Below are 24,030 nucleotides of genomic sequence, written 5' to 3'. Positions count from 1 at the left end.
GCCAGGGCTGTAATTCATCTTGATTTGCTTCATTGTCCCGCAGTTTGCAAACTATAATCCTGTATAATTTCAGGAACAAGCAGGTTTAGAATTAATGGGTCAATATTATTTAAAACAAAACACGGGAGCATGACCTTTGCCTCAACTACATATTGCTCGACAAGTCTCAGGAAACTCCACTCTAACCTCTCAACCCCTGGGCTCTTTGAGAAACTGAAAGGCTACAGTTATTAGAAATGGTCTTTGTTTCTTTTCATGTATCCACAGGATTTGAAAATAGTAATGCAATATAACATGAAGGATCTCTCTACTTAAGCCTGAAAGATAAACGCAGAGGCCTAAATATTTTGAACTGGAGGTGTTTCCACATAAATTTATTATAGATATATTCCTCTTAAGAGGAATGTATATAAATGGTACATGTATACATGCATACACATTTCTCCAGAACAATTGACTAGAGGTGCAGTTTCTCCTCTGTTGGGGTGAACTTGAGAGTCATGTGTCTATATTTCTTTCACCTTTCTTCTTTTATGTTGTTTCTAGCATAATGGAATCCTCTGGGTTTAAGCCAAAGAAAAATCTGAAAGACAAGACCAGACTTTGCCATCTTCCCCCTCACCCCAGCCTAGCCCCAGCCCCAGGAGTCCCCCCCCCCTTTTTTTTCTTTTTAGTTTCTGATGAAGGACTATAATTTATTTCTACCAAATTTAAATAAGTACTGCCACCTTGTATGTTTTACTGGCAGGCAGAGGAAACTAGTTTGTTTAGGAGGCAGTGACTGAGACACCTCGGCCAGGTGACAGAGGAGGGGAGAAAGAATTCAGACCAATTTGTATGCAGTATATTTTACTCCCATGAAATAAAACACATTTTTTCATATTTGCTGAAAAGTAAAACAATAATATTGTACGAAATGTTATACACAGGGTAGGTTGTACATAGCAGTTTCAGAAACATCATTGCATCCACCAGAGAAACTATTCTAAAACTGATATTCACACATTTTTATAATAATAATATGTTAGAAACATACAGTGTGGCATTTAGTATATACATTCCCTTGCTCGCAAGCGAAAAATCCTAATCGCTTCTGTATAACATGCTTTATTTTAAAGCCTAACCTTTAAAAACACTGTTGTGATATTACTAACAACTGCTTTTATAAAATTAATTTGACATTTCGATATATATACATCCTTTCAGTCATTTTAATGTTAACAATGCTAAACTTAAAAAATAACAAGCTTATAGTAATGTTAAAATGTCATATCCAGTCAAACATTTGTTTGTGTATGTGTCCTTGCAACTGTTGGAAATACTTCTAGTGAAAGATGTCAGACACTGAGGATTTTCCTTTGAAAACAAAGGCGCTCTCTCTTTAATTCAGTGGTTTCCTTTTCTCCTTATATCTGCCTTTTCTCTTCCTTTCTTTAGTGCCCACGACCTTCTAGCATAATTCCCAGTCTTTCAAGGGCGGAGTTGCCCGATCCCGCACAGTCCTAGAATCCCAGCGCAGTGGGCGCGGCTCACACGGGCCGGTCCACTGCGTACTGGCAAGCACTCAGGTTGGACGCAGGGTTCTGCACGCTGGCGTAGCCGAAGCTGGAGTGCTGCTTTGCTTTCAGTCTCAGGCTGGCCAAGCTCGAGTTACACGTGTCCCTATAAACATACGGAGGAGTCGGTGGCGCATAAGGACAAGCGGGTGTCGGCACCGCGGAATTCAGCGACGGGCTGCTCAGGTTGTTCAAGTTATTCAGGCTATTGAGGCTGGAGCCCGGAACGCCCGTCACCGCTGAGGGCACCATGCTGGACGACATACTCATGGATGAGATGGAGTTGGGCGGGGAAAACATACTCTGTGACGACAGGGGATTGACGTTCATTGAGTTGAAGAAGGGGAAGCTCTTAGTGGACAAGGAGGCTGACGTGAGGCCCTTGGCCGCCCAGTTATTGTAGGAATAGCCCGGGTACATGTCGTCGTAGGGCTGCATAAGCCCGTTGAACTGCGGACCGAAGCCATTCTTGCACAGCTCGGCCTGCTGGTTGCGCTCCCGCTTTCTCCATTTGGCTCGGCGATTCTTGAACCAAACCTGGGCGCGGTAGGGTAAGGGAGCAAACAGAGGCCACAGTGGGGATTAATAAAAGCTAGATCACAGAGAAAACCAGAGGCCAACCCTCCACCAGACGCGCGTGCGCGACGCACCCCTGCAGCCAGGCACCCCACACCGCCAAGGCCCGCACTGTTTCCAGCCCCAAGCCGCAGTCAGAGCCGGGAGGCCCAGCCAGCTCCCGCCTGTGAGCATGGGTTCTGAGCTGGGCCGCAATGTCTAGCGGGCTGTGGGCCGCTTGATCACGAAGCCAGACCCTCCTCAGGGGCCAGAAACTCTTACTGTGAAATAAAGGAGGGTCAGCCGACTGCCCACCCCTTCCCAGACCACCTGGTAAATTTGCTTCTACTCCAAAGCCTCAGACCCAGGGACGAGGACAAGAGGGTGGGAGGGCACCGGAGTACCCGCTCTTTCACCCGCACAGTTCCTCCCTCCCCTCTTGGATCTCCACTGTGGTCCCCATCCCCTGGAAGGAGCTCCTTCAACAAGAACCGGAATGCGACACTCTTCCTCGCCTAGAAAAACAACCAAATATAAAGCAGAGGACCACCTTCTCAATCTGCTCCTTAAACTCCAAGAACCCAGAACGGGACGGTCTCTCGATCCCCTTCCTTGGTTCTGCTTCGTCTCACACTCCGCCCATTTCAGGCCCCCCAGGCGTGCCTTGACCACCCCAGGCCTGACCCGACGCTACCCTTTGGTTTTGCAGGCGGCCGACCGGGCCAGTCAGCCCCCACCCGCGTCCGGTGGCCCCGCCACAACCTCGCTCCAATCCACATCGCGCCCACCAGTCGCCCCAGACGGAGTCTTTTGTGTATTGGAGTGAGGCCTGGCCCGAGATTTCAGAGCTGACACCGGTGATGTTTCACATTACACATCTCCGCGGGTCCTAGCCGCCTAATCCGCTTTTTCCCTTTCTTTCTCGATTTCCTTTTTATCCCCCTTCCTCTTTGCACCCGACTGCTATAAAAAGCACGCCTCACTCCCACTTGGCTTGAACTAGCAGCCGCTGGAAGGAGGCAGCTGGAAGGAGCAAGATCCCTGCGCAGCGGCTGCAGAGGACAAGGGAGGGGCTATGGAAAAGCGGGTGGGGGAGAAGGACTTTTCCGAAGAATGCCAGGAACCCCACAAACTGTGTTTTTATTTTAATTACGTGCCATTTTTTACCCTAGGCCTTCTGAACTTTGTCCAGGCGAGAAGGGTACGTGCAAGGCCCGTTCTCCTGATGCTGAAGAAGGCTAATGGAAGACTGACCTCGCGCAAAACCACGCGGCCCTAGTCCCAGCTCTGGTTCCGGGCAGTTAAAGTAAAACTCTATCAAACTTCATCCCGGCTCTTTTATCTACCAGCATAGCCTCATACCCTGCACAAATGCCTCCCAGGAGTGTCGTCATTCCCTCTTGCTTAGAAGCACATTTTGGTTTTTATTCTTTTCGCCGCCGTTTTTGTTACCTAACGTTTTCTTATTTTTGTTTTCCTTGCTATGAGGACTTTATATTTCTACCCAGAACACTTTTTTAAAAAATCATTTTAAACAGCAAAACTTCTGGATGCTGCTTGGTTCTGCTTGCCGCTTCCAGAATCCTAACAATTTTGGAATTTTCCACCGACCAGCACAAACCAGGATGTTGCTATTGGGTAATTTATTTAAGCTCATTTTTGCCAATCCATAGAGTGCAGATTTACTTCAAAGTTAAGGTAAGCTCTTTTCCTAAAACTATGATTGTAATTTGGGAGAGGGTTGTGTCAGTATTCAAAGAGTTCAACTCCTGAGAGAAGATAAATAAACCAAATTTGAAGTCTTCTTTTTTCACTTCTCTTATAAGAGAATTTAGCAGAATAGTAGTTCTGTATAACACTTTGCTTCCCGGGATCACAAAACCAGGGAATAGGGTCTGAAAGAGACATAAATGGCCATACCCCCCGCGAAAAGACCGCAAAAAGAACTCGAGCCGAAGAAAGAAATGGCTGAGCCAGGCCGGGCGTGAAGGTTTCCCAGGGAGGGCCAACCCTTGCGTGTCTGGCTGGGTTTTCCTTGTTAAAGGCACACAGGTTGGAGCCTGTTCGCGGCTCCTGACCCGGAGGGATTTTATTAGCTCTGGTCTGGCGACTGCAATCCGGGAACACAATGCCCTTTGCAGAGGAATGCCCACGCGGCCCAGCTTGGGAGGGCGCAGGGCACCGCAGCGAACCGGTGTAGCTCCCAGCGCCTGCGCCAGGCAGGCAGCTCGGCCTCGGAAGGGGGAGCTGTAATCTTGCAACAACGGCAGCCACAAGGCCTTTGCAAAGCTGCTCCCCACCAGCGCCCTGCAGGGCAGAGTTGCCTTCCCTACTCCTCCCTTCTCCCCGGTCTGCGGGCCTTGCAGCTCAACAACGCCCTCCCCTAATTTCCCAGAGTTGGAGCTTGCTCCTACCCGAACTCGGGCTTCGGTAAGGTTGGTCCACACCGCTATTTCTTCGCGCGTGGACATGTCTGGGTAGCGGTTCCTCTGGAAAGTGGCCTCCAACTCCTGCAGCTGCTGGCTTGTAAAGTGAGTCCGCTGCCGCCGTTGCCGCTTCTTCTTGGACGGGTCGTCGGCGCCCACGTCCTCATTCTTTCCCTGCTGGCTCTTATCTTTCTCTGAAAACGATACACACAAAGGTTCCCGTCAGCTTGCCCACCTGCAACCCCCAGACTCCAACCGGACCCGGCGGCAGAGGCCGCGAAAGAGCTGGGCTGCCCGCAGCTGGAGGGGTTCGTGCTTAGCGACTCCACGCTGCAGGGAACGCTGCATCTATGGGGTGTGCAAACGAAAGTTGTGGGTGTGTGCGCCCCATCTCCTCCCCTCCCCCCAAGCGCCGCACGTTTTATTTACATGTTTATCTCAGCAAGGCTGCACATTCATTTTTATAGCCCGTGCTTTCAAGTATATTTACACACCTCTACGCAGCCACACCAAGTCTCCCCCGGACGCGTGCACTTGCGCGCGTCTTTATAGACCCCCCTCAGCTTTCGATGCAGTTTGGAAGTTAAGGAAAAGTAGCTACTGGGATTCATTAGGTTCCCAGGTTCGCCAGTACTTTGTGGGGGTGTGGGGGGGTGCCTCTTCGCAAGGAGCATTTGAGTGGTTTCAGAAGTACTTTTCTAACGAGCTGAAAGCCGAGAAAACAGGGACAGAGGTGGAGTGGCCTCTGAACGTCCTTGAATGGAGATGCTGGAACTTTTATGATCCAGGAAACAGAAAGGAAGCCAGTGTACGAAGTGGGGGGTGGGGGTGGGTGGGAGGTAGCGGCAGAATTGCGCGGCCAAATGAGCCAGGCCAGCGGAGGTAAAATGAAAAAGGGACAGGGTCATCAGAACCCCGGCTTCCGGAAGTTCTGCGGCCAGCAAGCAGAACGACCACTCCCACCACGCCTCCCCCAGGAGGGGCTGACTTCCTTGGGGTCGAGAGGGACCAGGCGGCGCGCAGGCTGCTGTTCTGGAGTGTCCGCGGGGCGGCGCGGCGCCTTACCTGCGGCCTCCGGGCTGGAGGTGTCGGAGATGGTGTGCACCTCCAGCCTGTGCTTGGAGGAGTCCAGGGAGCGGGGTTGACCTGGAGCCAGGACCGAAGCCATGGCTAACGGCTGGGGATGGTGACCAGAGGAGGACGAGGAGGCGGCCGACAGCTTGGTCCCGGCTGCTCGGTGCTCCAAGTGCAGCGGGCCTTTCATGCAGTTCATGGACGAGGGAACGCGCCGCCCTACGAGTCCTGGGCTACCGCCCCGCCGAGCCCCCGTGGCCGCCGCTGCGCGCTTTGAGTCGCGCTCTAGGCGCGTAGTTTCCCCGCTGTGGCCGCTGCAGGCAGAGTCAGGGGTCGCAACCCCTGCTGAATCCTGGAACCAAGCCTCCCCGGTCTCCTTCGGAAGGCTCAAGCGAAAGAATCCGGCAGCGAAAGTCAGAGGGCAAACGGAAACATGGGGATGTGAGCAGGAGAGCACCTTTCGGAGCGTCTTTGGGGAGCAGGCTTCCACGCTCCAAAGTGAAACAAGAGTGTGCAAAGACCCCCTTCTTTCCTCCCTCCCTCCCCCAAATACCCCTCCAATAAGGAAAGCTAACGCCGATCACTCTCTGCCCGCCCCTCGCGCGCAGCCCTGACAGCGAAGTGTCAAGAGTGACAGGGACAGGTAGCTGATATTAGATCCCCCGCGGCGGCGGCAGCGGCAACAGCAGCGACGCGGCCTCTGAGCACACCCTCCGCCGAGCGCACGCACACCCCTTCTGGCCGTCGAGCTGGAGCCGGGCCTCGCCGCAGCTCAGCTCCAAGCACCCAAGCAAGCGACGGACAAGATCTGCGGCTCCGCGCTTCTCAGTTGGCCTAACATCTTAAAACCAGAGGCGGGCTTCCTGGTGGCGAGACGTCACTCTGCCGCGGCCCTCCCCAACCCTCTCCGCCTCCGCCTCCTCCAGACCCTTCGAGGGGCGGGAGTGACGCGACTCCACACCAATCATGAGGCCCCGAGCTGCGGCTGAGGGGACTGTCCTGTCTGCACCTATCAGCAGTGTGGGGCCGGGCTAATTCTTGCTATGCCCACCGGGTCTACACAGGCACGCTCCTGGGAATTCTGTTCCTGCCCCGCCAAAGGCGATCCGACTTTTAGTTAGGATCCTGAGGTTCAGAGATGAGGGTAGGAGTCAAAGACTTGGGAGAAAGGTGTAGAAAGGTTGATGTTGAGGACTGAAAAGTACAAGATCAACAAGGCACCACACTTCCCTTTCTTTTGTCTCATTACTCCATTTCAAGTAGAGACAGACACCCCCCCCCTTGCCCCGTATAGAAAGGAGACATGCTACCTAAAACTATAAAATGTTTTAAAAACATCAACAAATCTACGTTCCGATCTTAAATTTTCCAAACTGCCTGTCAGGTGAATGCCGCGCTAATCTGAAGAAGCCTTACTTTAATTGCAAGGAAGACAGAGCCCTGAACAGGCAGGCTAATAAATTAGAAATCGAGAAGAAAATGGACCCGTCAAAAGAAAATTACCTTGACTTAAAACGAACTACTGCTTGGTGGTTCAGTCTGGATTTATACAAGAATGAAAAGTCGCCTCAGATCACGTCCTCTGTAATGCTTATTAGTCCCCAGACAGACAACACACAATAGAATAGAAACCCTAACCCAGCGTTTTCAAAATGTTGAAAGCTTATCCATTCTACTTAACGTTGATTAAGACACATATCCTAGATCTTTCAAATTCCTTGTATACTGTATTAAGCTCATCCTAACCCGAGAGAGCCATGCTTTAAATTTGACTCTCTTGTTTACTTTATTATCAATCAGATTCAAATCCATAAAGCCTGTAGAATCAACAACCTTGAGCTAATTATATATAAAATATGCTGTAATGAATTTCCATACAATTAAAAAATGTTGTCAAATAACCAATTTCAAGGATAATTTTTGCCATTTTCTTTTCCTAGGGAGCTCAAGCCTGTCTTGAATCATTAAAGTACAAGCAGGCAGGGGCGGTAGTATGTGGGCTGAGGGGGAAAAGCCTACAGAAACACTCAGCTAGGAAAAGCAAAGCCTTATTCATTTACATAAAAGAAAACAAGAATCACCTTCGTGGTCATCAACTTTTTAGAGCACCATTCCCAAATAAATTAAAGTAAGAAATTCAAATATTGAATATAATTTTTGAAAGTCCTTTTTGTCAGTCTGGGGATATATAGCTCTCAGTAGTAGAGTGCTTAGCATGAGAGGCCCTGAGTTCCATCCTCAGCACCACAAAGAAAAAAAAAAAAGTCCTTTTGTCCCCCAGCTTAGGTCAGCTGAAGAACACAAAGTAATCTCCTCTGGGTTTCTGCATTGGCGATTGTTTTATTGTGGAGTTAGTGTTATCATCCCTGAATGTGTATTTGTTTGACATTACAGTCAATGATTTGCAATGCTAGTATGAGGTATCTTCAGAAAACTCCCTTCTTGTCCTTGTTCACAAGATTGGGAAACTTATTCAGTCTGGGACTGAGCAGGTGAAGCTGACTACAAATCTTCTTGCAACATATCTTCCTCCTCTGCTCTGACCACCCTCCAACCCTATCTCCCCCAATCTAAATACAATTGAGGGCAGTCGAGGAACCAAATGAGAATAGTTTTTCAGTCTCTTCCCACCAGTATCATCCCGAACTATGATGAATTTAGCTACTACAGGAACTTTCTTCATAGTAAGTTTTAAATCAGCTTTTCTGGTTTTAACCTTTTATTCCACTTTACCCCATTTCACACGCGTGAGCGCGCACACGCGCGCGCACACACACACACACACATGCACACACCTGCTCACAGAACACATCCCCATGTGACAGGTCTGCATTAACTGAGGCTCATACATCCAGCTATATTAGGTCCTGCAATCTTATCACTAAATTATACATATTACACCAGCAGCCTGTTGGTAAAGAAGGTTAAATTAATTTACATTCTGCTCATTATCTAGTGCTTAAATGACGCATTTTATCCCTGAGATTTGGCAGAGAATCTCCTTCTCAGACCCCACAGCGTTTCACTGAAGACAATGCTCTTACATTTGTAGTGGTTTTTAATCTGATAAGACTCTAATTTGCTTAAGTCTTTTAAATAAGGGTTTTAAATGTTTCTAGCCGTTTTCTTATTGAATTTCCTCTAATTCCCCCAAGATCATAAAGTATATGTGTAAAGTAAATATTTTCTTCCATTGCACTGTCAGCCAATGACCTATAACAAAGTCAATATGAATCCAGTTCTTTTCTGCCCAATGTGTTTACTAATCATATCCCAGTTTCTTCTCTAAACCTCAGCATATCTATGAACCCCACAATACCATGCTCCTTAAACTTCATTTCATGAAGAGACTCTATCACATCAATGGATGGGAAAAAAATCTACTGTAGTGAGCATACTCTTTTCCTAGTTTCAAGATTCAAACCCCGAAGGTGCAATTTTTTTTTTTTTTTTTTTAGGTTTGGGTTGTTTTTCAAAACTCCCTATTCTACAAAACTGAGAAGCTCCACAGAGCCATATAGATTTTCAAACCCATCTCATTAAACCCACAGATTTTTTTTTTTTTTTTTTTTTGCTTTAAGTTCTGGTTGCTCTGCTCTTCTAATGGAATTTTCATCATGGTGAACTCACACATGTGAAGGACCTCAAACAGTCTCCAAAGTGAGTGACAGCAACTTAGTGGTGGTACCAATGTATGGGAGATGTTGAAAATACTGGAGATCTTCAAGCCTCTGAGAAGCCAAAAAGATAAGGAATTTAAATTGTGTGGGTCCACTTAAGTCAAGAGGAGAATAAAAATGAAGTCAAACATATATGTATGTGTGTGTGTATACACACACACACACACACACACACACACACACCACTCCCAACAATTGATTCAAATTGAGGGTTTTCTTTGCATTTTTTTTTCAGCCGGAGTTTCAATCCTCTCCTAAATCTCTTAATTACTTTACACACTCTGAGCAGATGAGACTAGGTAACATTCTTCCCAGGACCAACAGGGCTCACTCCACCATGACAGGGAAACAACAAAATAAAAAGTCTAGATGGGAAAAAGGAAATGTGTGGTAGAAACAAAGAAATGGTTTTCAATGAAAACTCTGTGGTAGTAGTGGTGAGCAAGCTTGAAGATTTAATCCGAATAACACTTGGGTGCTGCATGCACGGGCATTGGCGGCATAGATGGGAAAGAATTGTAAATCAAGAAATATTATGTATTTTGTGATTTCAGCATAACTGTGATCTCTGGCTAGAATTTTCTTGATTGACTCTAGAAATTACTACGACTTCAGCCTCCATCACATAAGTTTTCAATCCAGGGAAAAGTAACTTGGTCTCTGCTGCATGGTCTCCTCCTAGTGCAGATTTGAGCTTTTGAGTCTAGGAGACATATCAGGGGCCGACTCAATTGGGTTTTCTTGCTTACTCTTTCAAAGAGAGACCCTCCAGGAGGGAAATGTGTGACACGAGGTCAGGCGTGTTTTGAGCTGGTATTTGCCACCGATTACCAGTCTTAAAGTCTTATTTAATTTCACACTCTTTAGTGTTAGTTGCGCAAATTCCCTCTGGCCATCGGGCCGAGCGGTTGGGCTGGGCAGCCACTCTCGTTAGTTGCGGCGGAGTATGGGCTGGGACCTACCCAAGCGATTTCTGAATTTTGGAAAGAATCTGCCCTCAGAGCTCACCCGGAAGATGGCTCAATTAGATATCTTCCTGAGCTGTCAGGCCCTAGAGGGGCGGGAACCCTGCCCAGCCCAAGCCAGCTCAAGGACGAGGCCCGCCCGGACTCAGCTCTCAGCCACGTGACGTGCGGTGAGTGTGTGCGCTGGCCGTGTGAGGCGCAGAGGTCAGATGGAGACCTTGCACCCTGCCCAAGAAGTGGCCCTTCCTCCCCTCTTTCCACTGCTTGGCTCCCCCGGAAAACAAACCAAGCTAGAAGAGGTTCCCTCTCCTCCAGAGCCATGAAACCAACCCAGAAATTTAAAGCTTCTCCGTGGCTGATTTTTTTTCCTCTTCCCTAAATGGAATAAAGAAGTGCTACTTTGTTAAAAGGGGCGGATTCTTTTCCGCATCGGATGTCCGTAGATAGACTGAGCAACACCCACCTTCCCTGGATCCCTGCAAGTGATACCTATGTTTCTGTCCCACAAACTCTAGTTACTCAACCTCTTCAAGTTTGGGGTGATTAGCTGCAGGGGTGGGTTTCGGTGCGGGTGGGAGCCCCACCCTCAATGAGAGAAGAGAGGGATTGGTGGGGGGAGGTGCTGAAATGACTAGACCGATATGCCTCTAATGTCTCCTCACAAATTTGGTAGCGCTATAGGTTTACTACGCGCTCATTTAATCTCTAGAAAGTAGCTATTTAAATAAAGAAGTAAAATAAAGAAAACGGTAAGAGGCATAGGGGAGGAAAGAATGGGAGAGAAAGAATGAATGAATGCATGAATGAAAGTATGAGATTAAACATAGATATCCAGGCTTGGAGAGAAAGAAGTGGCAAGGGATTAACTGAAGTCACTTAAAAAAATAACTGGATTAAAACACTCCTCTCTCTCTCTCTCTTCTCCTTTTCTCCCTTTTCTATTTCTCTCACTCTCCCTTCTTTCTGTTTTCTCTCTCCCAGACATGCTGGTAGCTAACATTCAGCATTAGTTGTCATGGTGACCATAAATCACATAAATCCAAAAATACCCACCTATAATCTGAGATGAAGCTTTTATTTCCCTAGCGAAATAATATTTTAAAAGCTGTCAGCTGACAAAAAAAAAAAAAAAAAAAAAGGAACCCACCTCATTGTAGTAACCCAAGTAATATATTACTTCTAAAGGTTTAAATTAAAATGTCATCCTGTTAAAAACATGTTGGGAGAATCTTGGGCACTCTTCATATCAGATCCTCACAAAGAAGATCTTCAATCCTGATGATTCTTTAACACACACATACACAATTTTGCATGCACTGTCTTCTTCCATTAATTTCTTCCCTTTCCTCTCAAGGACTACACCTGAGTCCTCACAGGCTCTATGCACTGGATTATAAAAGAAGAGTATTCTTGTAGAGCAGAAAGAAACCTGGGACAGAGCTGAGCCTTTTGGGACCTTGTGTGTTGCTCATTGGTTATTGATCATTTCCCCAAATGAAAGATGGGGGCTTTGTGGGTAAAGATGTTTGCAGATCCTCTACACCGGGGGCAACCTATCAGGCTCAAGAAGAAAGGCAGAGAGGAGTGGAGAGGGAAAGGTTGAGTAGTGAAGAACTGAGTTGGGTAGCTAGGTGCTGTGGTTAAGTCTTGGCCTAGAAATGGTAGGTATATTCTCCCATTTCTGCCTTTTTCTCCTCCAGGAGGAAACTTCCAATTGGAAACTCTGGGGAGGGACATGCGGCTGCATTTGGGCCCTTTGTCTTCTACCTTGGGCTTGTTGTCTTTTGCCTATCTTGGATTACAGGGTATTCGCCTAGATGAAGAGCCATTAATTACCCATTCAGTCAATATTAGGAAGACGACAAAGCTTTTTACATAGGATTAAGAAGACATCAGATTGTTCCATTAGTATATTCCTGCTCACGAATAAGCTTTCGTTATACATTTCCTTTTCCCCGGAGTCGCTCTAACAACTGCTGCATACATTAACAGCGGGCGGTGCGGAATAACAGCCCAACCAGAAACTTTTGCGTAAGAAGTCAGTAGCGAGTTTCGCGACCTGTGAACACTGCTTTTGACAGCGGGGATCCACAAGGGATTGACGACATTTGGACAATCGGTACAGTTTCCCCGTTGGCCGGGAAAACCGCAAAGCAGAGAAACAGCTTCTGCCAAAAGCTTCAGATTGGATGTTGAGGTGATGGTGGCGATGTCCGGGTGGAGAAAAGAAAATGGGAAACTCTTCTCTCTACCCAGCTCTCCTACTTCACGGCATTTTCCTCAATCCTCCTGCCTCCTTCAGTGAGCACTTGTCCCTTGTCCCCTAGCCACAGTAAGAGCCCTCCACATCCCCTTTCTGACAACTTAGGGTCCAGATCGCCACCCTAGCGCCACCATTTTGCTTTTTGCTAGAGACGATCTGAGCTGATCTCGCTGGAATCCGTATTAGCATTAAAGTCGCTTCATAACCGCGAAGGAAAACCGGATTATTTGCTTTCAGGGGGAACATTAGGCGTCCACGTAGCACGTGCTAGGCAAACATTTGCTGATTGAATGGGGGGGGGCAGAGGGGGGAGGCTGCGGCCACCGAGAAAGTCAGAGTTTACCTGGCTCCTTGGAAAGAGCCTGGGACCAAGCAGCCATAGAGTAAGGAGGTGTGTACCGCGCCTTGGGTATTCCAGGGGGCCTTGGAATTCCCCAACCTGGAGGAGAAAGTCTATGCACACCAGTCCATGGCACACTTTTAGCCCAGCCATTCTGCCAAAGCTATTTTAAAATTAATGGCTTCGCTGGGGGTGAGAGGCTGAGTGAAGTATCTACCCCACATCCAAACGGCAAGGCCAGGCTGGATTTCAGTCCTGATCCTAGAGCCACCACCCCTAAACTTTTGGAGTCATCCACAGGGAAACGTCAGTCGTCAGTCAATCCCCTTCCTGAAGGTCAAGGCCATCTTACGAGTTCCCCAAAATGGGTTCCTTTGGGGGGGGGATGCCCATGGTAAGAAAAACCAAGAGCCCCTGTTCCACACCGACGTTCCCTTTCGGACACTTGCACCTTTGCGGGGAGTAACTAAAGTTACCAACTCTTCCTCACCACCCCCTCCCACAGCCATTCCTCTCTTAACCCTCAAGTCCTGGATATCAAGGGACATTTTAGTCACCTTCACACCCCTTCCTCCGGTTTCTGAGTTTGAGCCTGGCTTGGGGTCCGCCCAATGGGCATCAAGAAGGGGACTTTCTGGGGAAGAGACGCAGAACCCCGGCCCCTCAGAGGTCTACCCTGCCTCTTCAGGGCATTTGTAGTCTTCAAGGAGGGTATGATGTGTACTTGTGGGGAAAGGAGAAGATAGTGCCAATGATAGAGTATCACGGCTTCAAAAGAAATCATATGCTGCTGTAATTTTTTTCTTTTTAAAATTATGGGAAGTAAATATTTTTGTTTTAAAAGTGGGTTGGTTAGGAGTTTGCAGATTTCCTGTCACTTTATAATCAGTAAAGGGTACTTATTCTGGCAACCTTCAGAGATGCTATAGCATTGTCTACTCTCATGTGACAATTTTTCTTTACCAGTTCCCTAAAAGCCAATAAAGTCAAAATTTTCCCCATTTCTTCCCATCACAAGCCTCTCCCAAATTAGTGGCACTAAACATGTTTGGGCAGCAATTTTTCTCTTGGGTCCATAAGGTAGAAAACAGATGTTTTGACAGTGTAGGGGGAAGAAACTTTCACCTGCACTAAAATAATCCGGGCCTGAAAATAGTAGTTAAGAAAACAATCGTTCATTATTTCTAGGTTTCCGGTTTGTTTTTGTTTGGTTTTAATTTTTATTTATTTATTTTTTTGCTAATTATGGAAAGCGAATGCCCAGGGGCACCTGTGACCTGTGTGGGCAGGACTCTCGGCTTTCAGAGCTTACTGCCCATGTGAGAGGACCCTATCCCATTCTGGACTTCTCCTGGAAGGGGGTCCTTCTCTCAGCTTGTAAGGAGGTCACCTGTCCTCAGAAACCATTCCTCCTGTCAACGAGACCCGGGGTGGGGGGCAGGTGGGGAGGAGACAGATTGAGTCTCCCTGACTAGAGTGCAAGAAACGTCAGCCTCTGCTAGTCGGCTGCCCGCCCGCCCCGTACGAAGCGAGACCTGGGAGCTCAGCTGATCTGTCCAGAGCCCGGGCTGCGCCTGCACAAAACATTCTCCCCGAGAGTCATCGCTGCTCTTGATTTTTAACCATATTCCAAACATTCTCCGGTCTAATAATTTATTTTTATGACCGATTATCAAACAGAAGAAGAATTTAACACAATCTTAATGACAGAAATCACCCGACATTATCTCTGCATTGCCCCCATTTAACCCCATGGGGTTAATCCCGGACAAGTGAGCGTTTAACTGGCCCAGCAGGACGACTGGAGATATTGCGCAGAGTAAGGACCAAGGAGCTTCAGCTCAGATCGCTTTAGACGTTGTATTTCAACAAGCGATGCTTTTTTTCTCCCCCCCCCCTCCTCGGAAACACCGAGAAGCCTAAGCGTAGAGCCTTTGTTTTCTCCTTAGGAATAGGGTTTGTTTACCTGACTGGAGTCCCAAATCGCCACCCTCTGGCACACATTACATTTGTATCCTTACACTTTAATCCGGAAGGAGGGGGTTGGGGCCGAGGGCTGTGGGGGACTTTATCTTCTCACACTATCAAAGGTCAACAACCTATTAAGGCTAGGTACTTATTTATTACGGAGCCTGGAAAGCCCGGAGAACACTAAATTTAAGTTTGTAATATATTCCAAAAGAAAGTCCCCTTCTCCTCCTTAGACACACACATACACCTACACGCACATACAGACACAAAATTAAATGACAAATTTCAATTCAGCGAGGGACTGTACAGTGGGTTAGAGATATTTACACCTTTTACACAGAGCCTAAAGATTTTGCGCGACAATGTCCCTTGACTCGTCCAGGGCGAAATTAGCCAAACAACGACATCACCAGAACCAAGGCCTGGCAATCGGCACAAACAGGCAGATTCGCGTCGTCAAGGGCGCACGCTCCAATCTACCCTCGGCTGTCGCGCACAGTGGCTACCCTCAGGCTCTTCGGGGCTGTCGTCAGAACCTCGACCCGCCGAGGCCAACCTTCGCCAACACAATTTTCGTGTGCTTGCCTCCCGCGATAAACTCCGCACCCACAAACCTGGGTGGGGCATGGCTGAAAGCCTCAGGGACCGGGTGGGCCCTGGTGGTTCTGCGCGCAGTGGGACACGACGAGCGACAGAGGTCGCTGTTGGACCACTTTTCGGCGCCAGCTAGAGGAGCCGAGGTGCGCTGGGGAGTGCGGAGAGGATCAGACCACAGGGGGAGAGGAGAGGGAGAGGTGTTGGGTCTCAGGAGTGCAGTATAATTTGGGGAAAGGAATTAACGTCCCTGGGAACGGCTGCCTCCCGTTCTAACCAGAAGCTAAGTGTCTAAATTCAAGCAGCCGCGGCGCCGGGTCTGGCGGCCTCGTCTGCTTGCGCTTCACCCGAGGCCCGGAGTCCCGGAGGCGGGTGCCCAGCTCGCGGCCTGAGCTTCCCTCCCGGCCTTACCATTGGCGCCGGGATGCTGCCGCGGGAAGAGCTTGCTGCTCGCTGCCTCTTTCCGGCTCTCGGGAGAGTCTGTGAACTCGACCTTTTTGATTTCGGAGTCTTTGGAGAAGAGACATTCAACGGCCGCCGGCTGCACGCCTGGGCCGCGCGCGCGCGCCCGCCCCACGTGCAGTGGAGAAGGACGCCAGGGACCGTGGCCCGAAGGAGCCCGGGGGTTGGGGGTGAGGGTGGGGAGCGAGGCAGGACCGAGGAGAAAGAGGGACAAAGAGCAAAGACCCAGTTAGAGAAAAGAGCGGACGGCATTCCCATCCCCCAGACCCTCTGGCAACCCAGCGAAGAGCGGCGTAGTTTCTCCGCGCCTTCCCGGCTGCCCGCGGCTTCAACCGGGAGAGTGGGTCAGGGCCTTCCGCACGCAACAAGCTGCATCCTCTTTGCCCACCGCTCCCCAAAACTTCCCAAAGGAGACACTGTGGGCGCCCCGGTTCTGATTTTCTTCCTGTCTAGAGGACCCCTCGGAAAATCGCCCCTCGCCGGGGCCTCGCTTAAGAGCCGGGGCCCACTCGCCGCCCTTGAGTGACGCGGTCTCCCGTCCACTGGCCCAGGACACTGGTCCACGGCCAGGAGAAAAGGACTCTTACCTAATTGCACACACGCCGACACTAGTTTTCGGCAGTTGGTCTCCATTCCCAGTTATCTGCAAAACAGAAGAGAAGGAGGGCTTTGAGAAGCGCTTTCGACCAACTTACCAGGCTCAGAGGAGGCTACCTATGTGGAGGTCAACGTCAATTCTAGCTGTTATGCACCCATTAGGTACTGCGCTTCAAACATGTTTCTCATACCTGTCAGTCTTTGGCTGCCCAGCAGCATCTCTAGCCCAGCCTCTTCCCTAAAACCTCCGCATATTTACCAGGAGCATAGCTATCTACGGAGTTGCAGGGAATGGGCCCCGGAGGCAAGAGGCCCATCAAGCCACAGAGTTCAGGGGAGACTGTGGAACTACTTTCAAGGGTGTCTGTGTTGGAGAGCAACCTTCAGCACAATTTGGGAGCGAGTAGAGACGACTTTTCTCTTTTGGAAGGCCACCATTCTGCAGTGTTTGTCCATTAGTTGGAGCTCCATAAACATTTGCAGAACGTCAAAGCCAACTTGCTCCTGTCCCAGAGAGCACTTTCCCTCCGTTTTCTACATTCTGAGATGAAGGGACTTTTGGCCTGGGGTGTTCCAGGAGCAAGCTGACTTTGGGCCTCTCATCCACCAGGAGCCATTTTTCCATATTTAGCCACACTTTTCCCTGGAGATACTCATCAGGCCATTTATTTACCCTAAAGTATGATTTAAGATCGCAGAGAAGAGAAACGGAGTGGACTTGGCGAAACAGAGGAGGGAGAGCAAGCGTTCCTGGAGGGTTTACTGCCCGCCAAGCACGGAGAAAGCCCTAGGGCAAACTGCCCCCCTAGTTCTTTCTTTTCCCCTTCAGGCAAGCCAAATCTTTCAAATTTCCAACCACAGCGCTTCCAGCCAAGCGTTTTAGCGTGCACCCCCTTCTTTGCCACAGGCAAACCAGGAGAAGTGGGCGTCGAGGGCTCCATCAAGTGGGCAACCGAGCATTTAAAAATCATGAAAAGAGGGGTCCTGGGCTCCCGAGGTAGGCTGGCGGCAGGAAAGCCCACTTTGCCAGGGGTTGGGGGTGGGAGCGGGCTTTGCGGGGCTGGCGGAGGGGCAGAGGCGGGGCAGGGAGTTGTGGGCCTACTTCTACCCTGTGCCTTTTCCCCCTGCTTCTTAGCCTCTCCCAGAGTGAGCCTGGCCCTAGGGGCCGCTGGCCAAGGTCGCTGCCTAGAGGAGGGGCTGCCCGGTGCTGTGGCGTGGGGATCGTGTGTGGGGTCCTCCTGGTGGTTCCCCCACCAGCTATTGAGCACTCGGGCGGGGACTCTGCGGATCCTTGTGGGCCTGTGGGCCCAGAAGTAGCAGTTTGGCGGCTCCAGATTTAGTGATTCTGCAGTAAAATCACAGGATTAGTCCCTGATTGAGATGTCTGTTCGTGAGATATTACAAAATTCATTATCACAGCTTTCTACTAACTCGATATGAAGTAACACAGATGGGATTTTATTAGTCCAGACTTCAAATGTTTACTTATGATAATTTCAGGGGAAATTTGCATGTCATCATCATTTCGATAATCTTTTTTTTTTTTTTTTTTTTTTTTTTTTTATGTCTGAACTGGCTGCATTATTAGCCGGTAGCCAGAGCATTGCAGATGGCAACTGCAAATAGTTTTTATTTTTTTTTTTTTAAGGAATGAAATATACAAAAGAAAAAGAGCTGGTCGTTGGGTGTAAAGTCAATTATTACACATTCTACGCCCCCCCACCCCAGCCCTGTGCTTCAGTGTTGAAGACCAAACAAAGCAATACAAAACAAATCTTCAAGAACTCATAGGGCTCCACTCTAAGGACTGAAAGGAAGGTCAAGGCATGTTCCTTAGCTCACTCCTACGTGTCCTTGTGACTTCAGGATTTATTTTGCAGTCAAAAAGCCCTGAGACCTGCATTTTATACTTTTTATAATGACCAGGCCTAATAGACAGATTCAGTCTATTTACTGGGGAAGAAAAATATTTAAAAGAGACCTTCGATTCCTGCCTGCTAATTCTTAAACTTGCCCTGTTAAGACAAGTCTGGTGTGACAAACTTCCAGACTTTGGGACTGGCATCAATGGCTAGTCTCATAAATTGAGGATGTGGGGCTTTTCCTGATGGGAAGTTATTTTCACCACAAAAGTTCATGTCTTGTTGGAATGTATATGCCAGGCAGTCTTGTTTTGAACCAACTTGTGTTTTACATTGTGACCACAGGAAAGAGCACCACACAGCACCACACTGGCAAGGCAGACAGGCAGGCTCTAAGAAATATAACAGTTTGTTTAAAAATAATTTCTGTTGATCGACACAAGAATGCAATTGAAGGAAAAAAATGTAGTTCTAATAATTCTAAATACTTTTCATATTTCTCCCCTTTGCATTTACTTTGTTAATCCAGAACAATATCTTTAATGGAAAGTTTAAAAATAAACAGGAGAACATGTGTTTTAAATGAACCAAATTGGTGTGATTAGCCAGTAAATTAATTTGCAGTGGGTAATCATTTAAGGAAATTAAAATACTGCTTAATACAGTTCCATATTTTACCATGTGTGAGCCTTTTAAAAACTAATATCGATGCTTTAGGAATATCTGGAGACAAACATGGCCAATTTAGGGGACAAAGCACCTAAATAATTTAAGTGCAGTTTTGCTGAGGTAAAGTACAACATTCCATAAATGAGGTGGCTCTTTAATTTTTCGGGAATGTTTGATTATTGTAATCTTATTCTTATTTCATGTTACATCAACAAAAATCCTCAATTTTGCTCATGTGCTTTGTTTCTCTGACATTATTGGTACTTGAATTTTGATGGATTTCCTCCAAAATGGTATTTCATGTGATAAAACCATCTTTAGTTTTGATTAATGGGCTAAACGGAATGCAAGGACCTTTCTCTAAAGCAGATTAATTTTTCATTAAGATATTTTAGAATGTGAGTTCCTGTAATTTTATTTATAATAGTGAAAGTGTTCTCCATTTAGTTTTTTATAATAAGACAATACTTGTACAAAGAGGGTTCAAAAAAAAAAAAGCACTCTATGCTAGTCTGATTTCTAAATTGTTTCTTAAAGTAAGGTGATTAAACTGGAATAAAAGAACACATTTCTCGGGTTTAGAATCATATATTTTTCTTTAGACTCCAGTTGGATACTAGTTACCTCCCCTGCGTCCATTTAAAATGTATCTCCTGAAGTGCAAGATTGGAGTTGACTGGTGATCAATTTAAAGGATTTATAATCCAAAGTAATTGTTCGAGCTTGGCATCTAGGCCTGGCTCCCAGGTAATTCGTTTGGGCCTGAGAGGTCACTAACTGCCAGTTAAGATGGAATCTCTTTTTCTAAAGTGTAATAATGGGAAGAAGGCTAATCTTCCAGTAGCTGAAACTTTGTACGAGGCCCTTTATCTTGAGAATGCTAATCCTCAGCCCGAGGATTTGTCCCTGCCGTGTTGGCACCGAGATTTCAGGGAAGATACCTCGTTTTAAATGCCAGCCATGGTCTGGCTTCCCACTCGACTTCAGCACCCCGTAGATTGTTAGTGTCTGTGACTGGGGACGAAAGAAACAAGGCTTTGCAAGGTCTGTTTGCCAACTGCCTTACCTCGGGGGAAACGCAGCCCCTAGAGCCACAAATCACCTACGGTGAAGATTCTCCAAAGTGGAACAAATTTCCAGACTTGCATTATCTCACATCCCTGCGGGGAGAGATGGCCTCCACTTACCGGCTACCGGGAGAAAGCTGCTGTCTCCGCGTCCCACCGCTTCCCAGGACGATTTCCAGAAAGAAGAGGCTCGGGCTGCACGGAAAGCGCCTGAAAGCAGGGCCTGGGAGGACTGCAGAGCTCTCGAGGGTGCTAAGTTCCAAGAGAGTCCACGAGTGCGCTGGGGGCCTCCGAAATCTAGCCGTCACTGGCAATTTCTTTCTGTTCCTCTCCGGCTTTCTCGCTCGGTCTCGCACTCTCTCTCCCCTCCCTCCCTCTTCATCCCTCTCTCTTCCCTCAGCTCCGACTCAGTGTGGGGAGTGACGTGACGTCAGCAGAGATTCCACCAAACTCCACAGCACAGTGGCGCGCGGGAGGGCGGGCGGCTGAACCCGGCTGTGCGGCGAGCGATCAAGGAGCGAGCACAGCGCTCCAGCGAGCGCGGGGGGGAGCGCCAGGGGCGACGCAAAGCAAGGCAGGGGAGGGAAAGGGAGGTCGGCGGGACGCGGAGTCCGGAGCAGGAGAAAGAGCCCGGAGGCCGAAAAGAGAGAGAGCCGGGCTGGGCGCTCCGACAGGAGCTGACTGTGCAGAAGGAGCACGCGCTCCCGCAGTGGGAAGGAGGACTAGAAGGGAGGGAGGATGGGATGGAGAAGAAAAAGGAATCTGCGCCAAACCGGGAGCCCTAATAAATCAGAGGGGGAGGGCTAGGGCGTGGGGAGACAGACACCTACTCCTGGGGGAGTAAATCAGGACTGCTTGGAAAGACGGGACAGGGAAGGTGGCCCACGAAATGGAACAAAGGACACTGTGCATGGGTTTGTTTGGGGCGAGGCGTGGGGAGTGTGTGTGACTGTGTGCGAGTGTGACCTCCTTTTAGGCCTGCAGGGTTGGAGAAAGAGGTCGCAGCGCTGAGAGGCCGAGTGGGGGAGGGAGTGAGAGACTGACAGAGGGCAGGAATGGAGGTGAGTGGGTAGGGTGAGAAGGGATGACTAGGGAGAAATCTGGAAAAATGGGGTGAGTGAGGGAGAAGGTGTGTGTGTGTGGGGGGGGGCAACAGCCGGGAGCAAAAGAGTTAGGCTAATAAGGGTAGGAAGGCCAGGACGCTTGGCTCGGTGTGACAGAGGCACCCCGCCTGAGGTCAAGGCAGTGGACCAGGAGCGCTCCGAGTGTCCCAGCGCAGGTAGGCACGGCCACGGACTGACCAGTGTTCACCAAAAGATCGCGCTGGACAAGGCTCGGACGCTCCAAGTCTAGAATTTCGTCTGCTGTACCTACACTCAACAAGTTCACCCCGGGTCACGGATATCTCATTTTTTAAAATGACGAGGTTAAGGTTCCTGGCGAGGATGGTATTAAATTGCACGGGATGGGGGAGGGGAAGAAAGAGGAAGCTTCCCTCAATTCCACATTTGCCCCTAAAAGCGAAGAGTGTGTAAAGTTTGAGGGGCCATTCTCAAACTCAAGTGTGCCCTACTTCTCAACCCTCATTTTCCGATTCCTTGACTCCAATAAGGGCGTGTATTTTGGTAGCATGCAGGATATTTTGGCTCAGTCCTGTCTTTGGGTGGAAGGACTATTAATACGATTCGCCTGGAGGACCAGGTGCGAAGGCTTCTGACAGGCATATGGGACAAAGTTCTTTCAATCTCAAGGGCGTCCAGTTAATGTATGTTTTTGGAAAGTCTCAGAAACCAGCCATAGCTCTCGGGTTCGGGTTTTCCCATCATGGGAGCAAAACTGAGGCCCACCATTCAAGAGTCCTCCTCTTTGGTCCCCAATAGAGAATAAACCCTTTAAAAGCTGCATTGCTCTTTTGAATCAATATACCAATTCACTCAATTTTAGGAAAACATAGACTTATTGGAAGAACGTGCATGAAATATATACATTACAAAACGACTGACGTTTGAAACTATGGGTGGGTTACCACATAGTTGCTGATCTCTTCTTACATTAGAGGTTATCTAGAACATGTTTTGTATTTTCTTGAATTACTCCGTGTTTTGAATTCATCTGAGTTAGCAGTAAAAACAGGCAAACAAACTTGCTCAATTTGTTTTGAGTGCTAAATCCCTTCACTTTGAAATAGCTAACAGTCGACAGATGGACTCATTTTGTGGAAAGGGTTAGCCTCTTTAGCCACGAAGAAAACTGAGGAGATCTACATTTAAAGCCATTTCCAACCTTCTCCTAACATCCATGAAAACGCAAACTTTCTGTTTTTACCCAGTGGAAACTCAAAGCAGCGATATTTAAGAGAAAAGTAATGAGGGGGAAAATACCCACATGCTATTTTAAATGTTTATTTCCTTCCTGTCTGATAATTTTATTTCTGCTTTCTGAAATATTTCGGAGGCAAGAAAATTAAATTCCTTTCAACAAGCCTCACAACTGAAATCTAGTAGCAGCATACTGTAAAAGGTGGTTCGAGAACAGCATTTTCATCCCTGTCCTGGGCTATTTTTCCTGCCTGTCGCACCCTCCTGAGAAATGGGCCGATGTTTCCTCCTCTCTTTTTTTTTTTTTTTAAATTTCATTTTATAGAGATTAAGAGATGCTGGTAGCAGAACGGCCTTTCTTCAGCTGGTGGCGAGGATGAGAAATCTCACATGGAAGTGGGAAGAGTACGAAAATTAAAGACAGGAAGGTTCAGAAACGCGCAGGGACCTGGGGAAAGGGAAAGGAGCTGCGCTGCAGAGACGCACAGATCTGCGCGTGCAACTCCCTCCCCACTTTCAGGATTCAGAGGTTTGCAACCAGGGCTGGGATGATGGGGCTCCGGGAAGCTCACGTTCCCCTCGCCCCCCTTCTGTCTGGAGTCTCGCCCGCCCGGCCTGGTTAACCCCAGGGCTGGCCGCTGCAGACACCGCGCTCAGAGCTTTTGGGTCCTCGCCTCGCCCAGCGCCAGTGCAGCTGAAGTGAGCAGCTGGTGGGAAATGCAAATGGCTCCTGGAGAAATAGAAGATACAGAATGATTCTCATTCCCTCCTCGAGTGTGTGGAAGGAGCTGGACATACGTTTCACGCTCCTAATCCTTCTTTTACATTTTTAGTCATACTCCTATTAAACAACTAATTAATGCCCAGAATCACCAGGGAATACATTAGGCATGCAGCGGAGAGGCAGGGTGCTGGGGGGCTACAAACCACCAAGCTGATTTAAGACGTGGATTTCAGGTTTTTCCCTCGTCAAAGCAGTAATGGAAGAGTGGGCCATGGCGATTGTATTTAGATTCCGATTACTACTTCGAATTAGAAGGGGGTGGAGGGAGCGTCCAAGCAAAGCAAGCAATTCCCTGTCCTGCAGATGTAAACAAGATTGTAGCATCAAAGGTACGAGCTCCTTCAGGACCAGATCGCCAGGGCTGAAAGGCGGGGGTGGGTGGGGGTGGGTGGGGAGACACTGACCTATGTATCTGTGAATTTCAGGGATGTTACACTTTCACATAAACAACTCCGGCGCGGATCCCCTGGTAATTCCTGGTAAACCCCACCCTCCTAGAATATCTTAAAAACATTTCCCCCAGAAACTTATATCCTTTGTATTTTATCAAAAAATTTGAACTATATCTGAAGATAATAGCCTTTCAGTAAACCAGTGCATTGGACAATTTCCTTCAGCCATTCCTTTTGACTTTTCCATGGTCCTATTTAATGAGGGTGGGGGTACAGAGAATTAAGCTCTGGAAAACTAAGGACTGGAGGAGAAGTGCGGACTACATGAGCTCAGAGAATTTTTAGAGAGCTTCTAAATGATATTACTCCCGACAATATTTTGAAGCAACTCACAGAGCTGTTAGAACAAGAATCAAAATGGGAAGCCCAGGGACAACAAAAATTTTGTGATCAAA

At 48.2% G+C, this 24,030-nt stretch overlaps 1 protein-coding gene across 4 annotated transcripts; it reads right to left on the bottom strand.

Annotated features, from left to right (window-relative positions):
* Positions 1 to 832: 832 nt before the first annotated feature.
* On the bottom strand, positions 833 to 20,721 carry PITX2 (paired like homeodomain 2). Of its 4 annotated transcripts, none has more exons than XM_081303179.1 (5): positions 20,202 to 20,721; positions 16,474 to 16,529; positions 15,836 to 15,973; positions 4,526 to 4,731; positions 833 to 2,093 (listed from the first exon to the last, which is right to left on the bottom strand). In XM_081303179.1, exons 2-5 carry the CDS (start codon positions 16,517 to 16,519, stop codon positions 1,530 to 1,532), a joined length of 954 nt encoding a protein of 317 aa, XP_081159305.1. In that variant the 5' UTR covers positions 16,520 to 16,529; positions 20,202 to 20,721; the 3' UTR covers positions 833 to 1,529. The 4 variants fall into 4 exon arrangements, with proteins under 4 accessions (XP_081159305.1, XP_081159306.1, XP_081159307.1 ...); XM_081303180.1 differs by having other exon boundaries at positions 15,836 to 15,934; positions 20,202 to 20,717; XM_081303181.1 differs by lacking the exon at positions 15,836 to 15,973 and having other exon boundaries at positions 20,202 to 20,702.
* Between the last annotated feature and the right edge of the window lie 3,309 nt (positions 20,722 to 24,030).

Source organism: Spermophilus citellus (assembly GCF_964194105.1).
Source record: "Spermophilus citellus genome assembly, chromosome: 8".
NCBI lineage: Eukaryota > Metazoa > Chordata > Mammalia > Rodentia > Sciuridae > Spermophilus > Spermophilus citellus.
The sequence above is the reverse complement of the archived record's forward strand: the minus strand, read 5'-3'. Positions and strand labels throughout refer to the sequence as shown.